The sequence below is a fragment of the Martes martes genome (genome assembly GCF_963455335.1).
Source record: "Martes martes genome assembly, chromosome: 1".
NCBI classification, from domain to species: domain Eukaryota; kingdom Metazoa; phylum Chordata; class Mammalia; order Carnivora; family Mustelidae; genus Martes; species Martes martes.
In genome coordinates, this window is record NC_137888.1 from 80,595,485 (window position 1) to 80,607,166 (window position 11,682).

The window sequence follows — 11,682 nt, forward strand, 5'->3', positions numbered from 1 at the left end:
AGACCATAAGCCTTTGAGATCTAGGAAGCAAACAGAACTGGGGCAGCTTGCCCTTTTTCTTTCTCACATCTGCAAAATCATTCCAAAAATCATAATACAACATAATGTGGTTACCCTTTTCTTTGGAAATACGGCCTTAGAATGAAGAAAAAAGGACTTAAAAAACAAAAGCAAGCAGCCTATTGAAATCATGTGGGTGGAGTGTCTGTGATGATTGCTGTCTTTGGAAAGGTAAAGGTCTGTGGTGACAATTATTTCGCAACACAAGGGATAAAGTCCACGTTGCCACAGAATGGGATGGTTTCTATTAGTTTCAATAAAACCCATTCTTATAACTATTTGTTACCTTTGGATGTTGCTGCTCAGTGTTAGTTAGTGTTAGTCCTACTGTCCCTCATTTCTTAGTAAGAGCAAAATCTTCTGGAAAAGCAAGGCACTGAGATGTTCTAAAAGATGTGTCTCCTTAGGAAATTAGCTCACTTCATAGGCTACAGATCAGAGTCAGTCTCTTCTCAGAGGTTTTACAGAAGAGGTTCCTGTTCTGAATTTCCTTACCTTTTAAAGTTTCAATTGCTATACAAAAGATAATACACATTTGGGATAGTCTTTATCCACTTTAAAATTTTTAAAAACGTGCTTGGGTACCTGTTAGTTATCCTCTGTCTGCTTTTAGGAAGGAGCTGAGAGCTCACAGGAAGGCCCTGCTGTGGGGCTGCCTGAGTGGCTCAGTTGGTTAAACACCTGTCTTCGGCTCAGGTCATGATCCCAGGGTCCTGGGATTGAGGCCCGTGTCAGTGTCAGGCTCTCTGCTCAGCACGGAACCTGCTTCTGCCTCTCCCTCTGCCTGCTGCTCCCCCCTGCTCATATGTTCTCTTTCTTCCCTCTCTCTGTCAAATAAATAAATAAAATCTAAAAAAAAAAAAAAAAAAAAAAAAGGAGAAGAAGAAGAAAAAAAGCACCACTGTTAGAACAGGAAACTGGGGGGGGGGGCACCTAGGTAGCTCAGTGGGTTAAGTGGCTGCCTTCAGCTGAGGTCATGATCCCAGATGGAGCCCCACTGTTCCCTGCTCGGTGGGGAGTCTGCTTCTCTGCCTGCTCCCTCTCTCTCTCAAATAAATGAAATCTTAAAAAAAAAAAAAAAAAGGAGACTGGCAGTAAATAGAAGGCAAGAGGGAGAAAGATAATTTTAAAAGAATGTTAAGATAATGGCTTTCTTTGACCAAAGTTGGCACCCCACTTTCTTGACAAAAAGGAAACATAGTAGACCTTGGTGAAATGTCAGTTTGATTTTTTTTTTTTTTTTTGCTACATTCTCAAATTGGGCTATGCAATAAGAAACATCCTTTCCTCCACTAAGCAGGCAATATGTAATTGATGGTATGTCAGGATTTTAATTACTTTCCTGTGTGTTGATGGATTTGAATGGTGACTATTAGTCAAAATCAATCTGTCTTGAGCCAATAAAAAAGGAGTGAGACCATGGGGAACATTTCTTTGCTTAAAAGCACAGGCATTGGGGTCACCACGAAACATAAAGGTTAGGGAAGAAGATTCAGGAATTCACCATGAGGGTGCTCCTACTTTATTGATTTAACAATCTTTGCCTCAAACCTTTATGAGACACTAACTTTTAAATGCTCTTCTCCCTAGTGCTACCAGTGGCTGAAGGAAAGAATTGTAAGTGAAGAAGGCCGAAAGCAGCAGAACAAGCTCAAAGACCTTTCCCCAATTGCTGAGCGTCTGGGATGCACACTACCTCAGCTAGCTGTCGGTAAGAACACTACCCGGGAGGGGGGGCTCTGCTGGATCACAGAGAAGAGTTTTCATGTCCCTGTCACGATAAAGGATCTAGTGTAAGGGCAGACTGGTTACTATTATCTAAAACAAAGTTTTCCAAGTTCCCTGGAATTGTCTACATGTTAAAACACTTCCTTCCTTCCTCTATCCCTTAGAACACCATTTAAATGCGAACAAGTGAAAACACACACATCCTCGTGGTGTCTGGTGTGAGTGCCCCTCAATGGTGTAATGACATGTATTTCTCCTGGCTTCATTTCCCCTCCCTGTGGAAGCTAAGGTCGGGCTGGTGAGAGGCCAGATGCAGGGCTGGGGGTTGCCGGGAGCCCAAGGCTACCGCCCCATGGAAGCCTATCCTAGAGGAGCGGCTTCACTCTGCAACTTCCTGAGGGGCCATGAAAAGTGACCTTCTAACACTGTGGAGTTGATGAACCATCACAGTCACTGGTACGGCTGAAAACCACATGTGCCAGTGTTGTCCAATAGAAATGGAATGTGGCTCATGTTCTGGTGGCCATACTAAAAAATTCAAAAGGGAATAGGTGAACTTAATTTTAATGATGGATTTTATTTAACCCAGTAATGGCCCAAACATTATCATTTCAAAACACAATGACTATAAAAAGTTACCGAGATACTTTACATTCTTTTCTTCTTACTAAGTCTTCAAGATCCAGAACGTATTTTATACCTACAGTACATCTCGGTTCACATCTCCAGTAGCCACAGGCGGCTTGGAGGTGAGGCTTTTGGCTCCCGTGCTCCATAGTAGCGCTTTATGCTCACGGTCTCCTTAATCATCAGAACAATCCCCTGAGCTGTATGCTAGCACTTGCCCTATCTTAAGGTATTTGTGATCATTACCTCCACCTTACAGGCGAAGGAACTGAAGGGTTAAAAAAAAAAAAAAGAAAAGAAAAAGAAAAAGAATCCATGGGGTGGCTATGAGAAAAAGAATAAAATGGGTGCAGATTCTAGAAAAAGATCCCCAAGGTTTAAGAAACAGCAGGAATTGGGACTAATCTGATATAAGAAGAGATAAGGAGATAAGAAGCCCAAGGTAAGTTCTATGAAAACAACATAACAGCGTAATTGTTAGATGTGAGATCCTTCTGTGGTTGGAAGGCAGGGAATGGCTGCAGCTGGAGACAGATGAAAATGGGAGGTAGTTGGGGAGAGGGTAGGGAATATCGTTTACCCAGGTACATATATACAGGACTTGATTTAGTCGTTCCCCCCCCCCCGCCCCCGCCAAAAAAAGTCAAAGAACAATGTGATTATTAGCATCCCTATAGCTTTAACAAGCACAGTAAAAAGTACTGGTCATTTGACCAGGAGCAAGTTATTTAACTTGCTATCAATTTTCTCATCTATAAAATGTGTATAACACAGACCTTATAAATCTGTTGCGTAAAGGAAAATTATATATATAAAGCAAAGAGTGGGTGCTCAGTAAATGGTGGTGATGACGATGATGATGGCTTTGCAAAGAGACGCCTTGGACCTACAACTCCACCAATCCCTAGCCATGGCCTGCGGTCAGAGTGACAGAGAAACATGTATTGTTGTAAATACGGTTTTGGGTGGGAACGTGACAGTACGTTTTGAATTTAGCTCTGAAAGAGGACAGTGTCCTTCTCAAGATGAAACCTTGACCAGATTTAAACTTTCACTGGATGTTAGATATACATGAAAGACTCATTACAGTCTGAGTTTTAGTTAAAACAGGCTTTGATTCTCCCTTTCCTCCCTCTGTGCCCCCAGATGTCTTGCTTGCCTGTCATTTTTCTTTCTTTATAAACAAGTAGTTTTGCTTTTAAGCGCAGAACTCTCAAACCAAGAAATTATTTCCTGACATACTACCTTTGATCTGCTAGAAGGGTATAGGGGGAGGGGGCAGTCCTTTGGCAGGAAACAAACCACCTGAACCCAAGTGTGGGCTGGCTCCCACGTCACACACCTTCATGGGAGCCAGCGTTTACACTTTGCTCGTAGGCTTTCTGGATAGGGCTGTTGGTGACACTTGCTAGAATCATCTGCATGTGTTCTCTATCGCGCTGGTCACTTCTGCCCAGTGGGTTCTCCTATGCCCTACAGCCCATGGGGAAAATGGCTGTTGCTGACATTAGGTAGTTTAGGGGCAATAACATTCCCAGCGCCCTGCTTTGACGTCAAAACTTTAACACCAGAGTCAAAAGAGTTCTCTAAGCCCAAAGCAGCAAACAGTGCAGCCGGGGGGTGGAAAAAAGTCCTGGATCACTTGGCGTTTTGCCTTTATTAGAGTATTTTGCCCATGTGGAAAGATTTAGTGATTACCCCAAAAGGCCAGAGCATGGTAACAGCTTAAGAGTATCTGTTGCAAGCCCTGAGCAAACGGGGCAGAAGGAATACTTGGGGACACCCATCAATCATCCACACCTGTGTTTATTCAACAAACATGTAATAAACACCTACTACGTGCAGGTACTGGGCTGGGTGCTAAGCATCCAAGTGCAAATAACACGTATCTCACAGCCTGGTGGGCAAGTCAAGAAAATAAAATAGATCACTTTAATACAGTGTTGTATTAAAATAATTGAGAAGGACACAGAGGATTATGGAAGTTAAGTAAAATGTAGGGGCTCCCAACCCAGCCTGGGATTCAGGGAAGGGCTCTGGGAGAAGGCAGTACCCATGAGGAGTCTCAAATGGCAAGTAGGTATTAGTGAGCAGAGGGACATTCCAGGCCAAGGGCACACATGAACCAAGGACTTGAGGAGAAAAACAGCATGATGTTTGGGGACAGAAAAGATTTACCAACAGTTCAGTGCTGCTGAAGTCAAAAGCTTAAGGCCAGGAGTGAGAAGACATGAAGCTGGAGAGGCAGGCTTTTGAATAAGTTTGCCAGGGTGAGAAATGAGAGCTTCGTCTTGTGAGACAATGATGATGTCAGGTGCATGTTGAAGAACTTTTAACCAGGCATGACATGATCAGATTTATACCTGGAAAAAGCGCTGCTTGATGTGTGACAGATTCTGGGGGAAGGGGAGGGGAAAATCCAGTCAAGAGGTGGGAAAACCAGCTGTGAAGAAGAGACAGTGAAGTCCTGTATGAGGACAGTGGGCAGTGGAACCAGAGCAGCCATTCTCAAAGTGTGGTTCCACAGCCACAAGATGTAATGCTCTTCAGCAATAAAGAAATATTTACTAGTAAATGCTATTAACATGGGTGAACCTTACCGACATTACGCTAAATAAAGGAAGTCATACAGAAAGGACCCAGGTTATAGGATTCCATTTAAATTAAATGTCCCGAAGTCATAAAATTTACAGGGGTACAACACAGATGAGTGGTTTCCTGAGGCTGGGGGTAGAAAGGGGATTGACTGTAAATGGTGATGGTTGCACATTTGATAAACTTAGGAAAAATGATTCAATGATAAACTTCAAATGGGGAAATTTTGCCTCAACAAAGTTGTTTTCAGAGAAAGCATGGTCCCTGGACCAGCAGCATCAGCAACCCCTGGAAGCTTGTGGGACGGGCCGCTCCCCGGGGCCCCACTCCAGCCCTCCCGTCCTTGTTTCATGAGCCCTCCAGGGGATTCTGATGCATGCTGCGAAGTGAGAGCTACCGGATTACAGAAATATTTAGGAGGAATAATCAACTAGATGTGGCAATTAAAAGGGAATGCGGGTTCAGGAAAAGGACCGTTCCTAAGGCTAAACACCCTCGTTTGGGGGTTAGAAGGCCAAGTTGCTTGGTGATGGCCCCAAGATGAGACTGGGAACCCAAGACAGACTTAGTAGTACACAGCAAGTGATGTGCGGGGCCTGTGGGGCCCCCAGGAGGGGGTCTGGCAGACAGTGTGTGTAGGTGTCTGCAGAGACCTCTAGGTACGGACATCTACCGTATCCACAAGGAGGTTCCTAAGGAACTTGGCTTCTGACACGGTAAGGAGGAGACTAGAGGGCTAAGGAGTCCTCTCAGGGAGTCCAAACTAGCCTTTTGGACATTTAACTAGCCAAGTATGAAGGGTCAGAGGAGGCTGATTTTAGAATGGGACAAATGTGATGAAGGAGGTAGTAAGAAATTTAAAATTCAGGGAAAGTGAAAAACGATGGATGCATCAAGTCCAAGAAAAGGCAACAGGAATTGGATCCAGGGCAGACTTTGCCCTTGAACAGAAACAAGACATAGCATCTTCTGAAACTGGAGGGTGTGGATGTATGCTTGAGGGTTACTGAAGAATACCACACGTGACAGACTTCATTTTCTACATACAGTAGGGACAGGTCAGCTGCCAAGAAGGAAGGAACGATGCTGGCTAGAGGGTTTAAGGGTGGAGGTTGCCAGAATGGCAGAGGAAGGAGAGGAGTGAGGAGTTGAAGGCTGGTGAGCGCAAGCAGATTATCAACAGGGGCTGAATCTCAGAAAAGGAAAGGAAATCCTGTGTCTGCGAGATGGATAGAATCAAAGAACAAGACACCCAGGGTCTACAGGACTGTATGTAACATGAAGAAAAAGAACGTGAATAAGAAGGAAAGACTGGAGACTGTGGGCCAAAACGGAAACAGGAATACAGACGTCTGCTAGGGAGCAGGGTCGGGTGTTTTCGGGAGCAACGGTGTATTCCTGGGGTGGAGAGCTCGACTGGATACCCCAGCCGTTGGGGCAAGTCCTCATGCAGAGCATATGTGCCCTAAGCCCTCAACTCGAACGCACAGATTCTACTGAACCCTCTCCAGGACAGGGGTTGCTGCTGAGATCTTTAATCCTAGGGAGCACCATCTATCTTCCCCCCAAAGGTTACTAAGTTTCAGTTGCAGCAGTGGGGGTTACAGGTGGTTTAGAAGCTAATCAGTGAGCAGAAGTGTTCTGACATCCTGACCACCTGTTCTTTCTTCCCAGCATGGTGCCTGAGAAATGAGGGTGTGAGTTCCGTGCTCCTGGGATCCTCCACTCCCGAACAACTCATTGAAAACCTCGGTGCCATTCAGGCAAGTACTACAGCCCTTCCCACCAGGCTCAGGGGGATAGCATGGTCCCCTGCAATGTCCCCAGGCAGTATCCCATCTCTCTCCACCTCTGTTCTTGATTGTGTCACAGCTTACCAAAGGCTACCTGTTCCTAGTTAGGGCGGGCGGGGGGGGGGGGGCGTGGAGAGGATGGGAGTGCAGGCGGCAAAGACGCAAGCAGCAACATGTACATGGATCCAGGGGTGTCCTCTTATTAAGAGGCGAGATTCTTAAAGCTCATGCTCCAGGATGGGCTGAGGGACAGTGCATTCCCAGACACAATGACACCGGGTGACTGGGTTGCCAGGCCTTACCATAAAAACATGCTTGAAACACTGGACAATGTATGTACATCATTTATTCGCTAGTTCTTTACCCCCATTATTTGCCAACCTACACTGTCAGCCACCCCCCCTTCTGCTCCCAGAGCATCCTGTGCTCCTCCCCATCACAGCATTTATGATCACGTAGTAGAACCTGTCTCCCCGGCTGGACAGTAAGCTCCCTGAGGTCCGAGACCTGGGTCTTTCCTGCATCTCTACTGCTTTTCCAGTTCCTAGCATTACTATATATCCCTTAGCCAGCAGTCAAATACCTGTTGAATGAACGTTTCCCACATTTGAAAGAGGAAATAAGCTCAACATTCTATTTTGGACTTCCAGGATCACATCTTCCCTAGCGGCCAGTTCAGGACTGTCACCCCACTCTCCCTCCCCTGCATGGACTAGAACTGGTAGGAGCCCCGTGGCTGTACTCCGGGAAGCCAGTAAGGATAGTGAGAGGGGAAGTGGGAGAGAGACGTTCCTAGGAGTTCCACCTGTGGAGTGGGAGGGCTACTGTGACCAACCCCTCCCCCCAAAGGCCACACCTCAGTCCTGAGCCTGTCCCACTAGCAGCCCGAGGGTCCCAAGGAGCCTGCCTGCTACTCTTGCCACAGCCACCACCTGCCAAAACAAGTATGGCTGTGTATTTTCCTCTAGCTCCCTGGGGAACAGAACGGTCTCCCCTGCCCACCTGCCCCTCAAGCAAGCCCTGTGAACCCTCCCAAAAGGAAACACATGGATGTGGGAACAAATGTGATTACACTTACAAGGTTTAAAACCCTCTTGGCAAATAGCCCCAGATGTGCTGGGAGATGAATGGTGCCTGCCTGCCTCCCACCATCGCTTTCTCAGAGCTGTGCAGCAGGGTAATCACCTCTGCCCCTGCCACCAAGAACCCCTCCCAGGCCCCCAGCTTCTCCTGGATTCTGTGGGCTCCCATCCCTGCATGGGGAATTGGGGAATGGCTCCCTCTTACGAAAACCACACTTACCTTATTTTCACTTACGAGCTGGGAAAAGACAAATGACAATGGAGATACTAGACGTATAGTCTTACACAGTCGAAATCCAATGATTTCAATTCCATTCATAGTTCTTATCTATCATACGTTTGGCACCACGCTAGGCAGAAAGAGTACTGAGGGAAAAAAACAGGCCTCTGCCCTCACGAGCTCACAGGCTGGCTGACAGTGAATTCAGGAATCTGTCCCTTAGTTCATTCAGATCTTTCAGGGCCTACTATGTAACAGGCAATGGAGACACCATAGGAAACAAGAACGATGCCATCCAAGCTTCAAGATTACATTCCAGTGGGAGAGGCAAGTAATAAACATGAAATAATTTCAAAAATGTGCAGATTATTAAATAACTAAAGAGGGTTCTATGATAGAGACTGACTGAGAAGAGGGTGGGCCTACTTCTGGTGCTGTTTTTGCCCAAGGCCCCTCTGGGATGCCTGTATGCTAAAGCCCGGAAGAGGACAAATGTGAAACACCCAAGCAGGAGCATTCCAGACAGTGGGGAACAACAGCTTTGCAAAGGCCTGGAGATGGGAAGGAACTTGGCTTTTTCCAGTAACTGCCAGCCTAAGGCTAATGCTAATGTGGTCAACGTGTAGTGAGCAAAAGGGACAGTGGGTGCACTGAAGTGGAGGCAGGCAGGAGAAAGATTTCACAGGACATTAAACAGGTGAGTTTTGTCGTACATGCAACAAATCCTTGGGAGCATTTTTAGAGGGACATGCTGTTATTTGAACTTTTAAAGATTTTGCTGGCTGCTGTGTAGAAAGTGGAATAAAGAAAGGCAAAGGCAGTTTTCCTGGTGACAGGAGATGCTGGCTGGGAGTAGCCAGGATGGTGGCCGTGGATGTGAAGTGGATGGATTCCATAGGCTTTGGACACAGACACCAGGACTTGCTGGTGGCTTAGCCAAAAGAAGGAGAAATGGGAGATTCCTATCACGCTAACAGAGTGACCACTGCCATCCCAGGGGGAGTTCGTACTGCCTGGGAATGGTTAAAAAAAAAAAAAAAAAAAAAAAAAAGTAACTCCAGGGCTGGGGGAGTATGCCAGGTTGCAAAAGATGTATTTCAGAGGAAAACTCCAAATCCACCTTCCCAAAGCACTTTCTCCCTAGCAAGGCTCAGGCTGATATCAGGATTGGGGGGGGGCGGTGTAGAGATGCCAACGGTTAAAAGAAAAGGGACCCCCACTCAAGCTGGGAGGCCGCTACCTTGGAGGCTGATTACCCTCTCTGCCTTTTCACTCCTACCTCACAATCCAGCACGGAATATTCCACCCTAGGCAAGTTGTGACTGGGCAGCCAGGGGGGACCCAGCAGTGGTGCGACTGGTTGCAGGATTAAGTGCGCAGTGCCAACAGTGGTTAAAGAAAGGAAATTTTTAATGGGAGCCGAGAGAGTCAGCTGCTCCAAGGGATGGAATGTGCTCAAGACATGCATATGCTGGAGGGACATAGAAATCAGAGCCTCAGTAAGTGGGAGAGTGAGGAGAGGAGAAACCACAGCGGCTGGCAGCCTGCCATCACCTGCACAGGTCCCCATCCTAAAAAACCTAACAAGTGGGGAGAGGCAATTCTCTCCCCTTCCTGAGGCTCCCCATCACCCGCTCAGAGAAATCCAGGCTTCTCGGCAGTCAGGCCCTTCTCACATCCAGGGCTCCTCTCCCTTACCACTCCTTCCCCGGTATCCTCAATCCACCAATTATTCCAGTCAGTAGAACAGCAAGGTTGCCAAGCTGGTAGCCTGTGGGATGTTTGTGTAATCTGCAGCGGGTGAAAATGTTTTACAACAGTTGCCAACATTAAAAAATTGGGCGACTTCACATAAAATTCTGGATGTATGGCTTCTTAAAAATTTAAGTCTTACAACACTATATATACAATTTTCATGTTTTATTCAAGTAGTTTTATGGTTTCTTTTTTTAATGTTTAAATCTTGGTCTGAAATTTACTTTGGCGTAATGAATGAAGAATTTTTTCTCCTCGCATAGCTAACCCACTATATTTTAGACAAAACTTCCCACAAATCTACTTTCTAGATCTGGGTCTCTTTGTTGCAGTCTCATTTTAAAGAACATATTCGTTTCAATTCTCTGAGATTGCTAAAGCTGGTGGGAAATTAAAACTCTCCCCCTTTAGCTCTGGGGAGGAAAATGTTAGCCAGACCTAGTTTCTCATGTGGAGTAGCTCTACTCTCCTGCCAAACCCTAAGGCTTTTGAGAATAGCACTTGAGTGGAGACAAGGTCACCCCGGCCAACATGACTGCAGCAGAGGAAGGGTGAGGCCGAAACCTCAAAAGTGGCCGGCGTAATTGTCTTTTGCCACAGTCCCCACACAGGGTCAGTCTATTCCCGTGAAGAAGTCTGCCTTTGTCCCTTGTCTGATGTAATGTGTACCCTTAGTCCCCTTCTCATGATAAATTCTAGCCTTGGGTGAGCTCATCCTCTCCCAGAGCTTCAAGGGGCAGGCATCTCCGTGGTGAGTGACTCACGAACCCTCAACTCCAGTCTTCCTGCCGCCACCAATCCACAGCCCCACTCGGCTGCCTACAAGCTGTGCCTACACGGATAGCCACAGGCACCTTAATCTCCACACATCCTACTTCAAACCTCTCGTCCTCCAGGCTACTCCCGTGGTTCCCAGTCTCAATAATCAACATCTCTAACCTTCCAGTCACTCAGTCTTGAAATTCTCACCGGCCTCCAAAGTGTCTCTCCGATCTACTCTCCTTTTCTTCTCCACTGCCACCAATCACTGCTTTCACCATCTCTCTGGCTCCAGCAGCAAGCAATCTGTACCGTCTCTGCTCCCTTTCCATCACCTCCTTCAGACTACCTCCACATGTCTGATGGGGTCACTCCCAGCTCAGAAGTCCTGAGAGGTTCCCCGCTGCCAAGAAGCAAGTCCCAACTCCAAACAGTGGCATTCAAGGCCTTCCATGCTGACTACCCCACCTTCCCTTTCCACCTACTCCTACCATCACCACCCCCTACACTTTCTTCCCTCCATTTCATACTGCTCACTTTCCCAAGCCATTCATTCCATCTACGAGGGAGGCCTGTTAACCCCTGGCCATCCTCCACCAGGGTTGTGAACACCAGTGGCGGAGAATCTCTCCTTAAGTCTCTAGACCTGTGCTGTCCACAACCCTAGCCTCTAGCCACAAATGGCCTTTTAGTGCATGAAACCAGCTTGTCAGAATGGAGAAGTGCTGTTAAGTGTCAAAGGTACTGGATTTGAAAGACTTAGTACTTAAAAAACAGAGCATTTTAATCTTCTATGTGGACATGTTGAAATGTTTTAGATAAAATGGAGTAAAAACACTTTCATGTTTCTTTTCACTTTTATGTGACCATTAAAAAAAATCTGAAATTCTGTGACTCCTTGCATTTCCATGAGCTTTCATTTATACATTATGCCTTTATTCAATTCAGCAATACTTCTAAGCACCAACTATGAGCCAAGCACTCTTATCACAGGAAACGCAGTAGTGGAAAAAACAAGGTCCCTGTCCCTGACCTCAGGAGCTTACAGTCTGGTGGGGGGCTT

The 11,682-nt window shown here is 46.4% G+C and overlaps 1 protein-coding gene across 1 annotated transcript in view; it reads left to right on the forward strand.

Moving 5' to 3' along the window:
- Nucleotides 1-11,682, forward strand: part of KCNAB1 (potassium voltage-gated channel subfamily A regulatory beta subunit 1) — a gene marked incomplete at its 5' end in the record, with an annotated part of 256,557 nt that overhangs the window by 238,950 nt on the left and 5,925 nt on the right. Inside the window, 2 exons of the mRNA XM_080806500.1 lie at nt 1,651-1,771; nt 6,685-6,773. Coding sequence (XP_080662626.1) covers nt 1,651-1,771; nt 6,685-6,773 — 210 coding nt within the window. The remainder of the gene's footprint in view (nt 1-1,650; nt 1,772-6,684; nt 6,774-11,682) is intronic.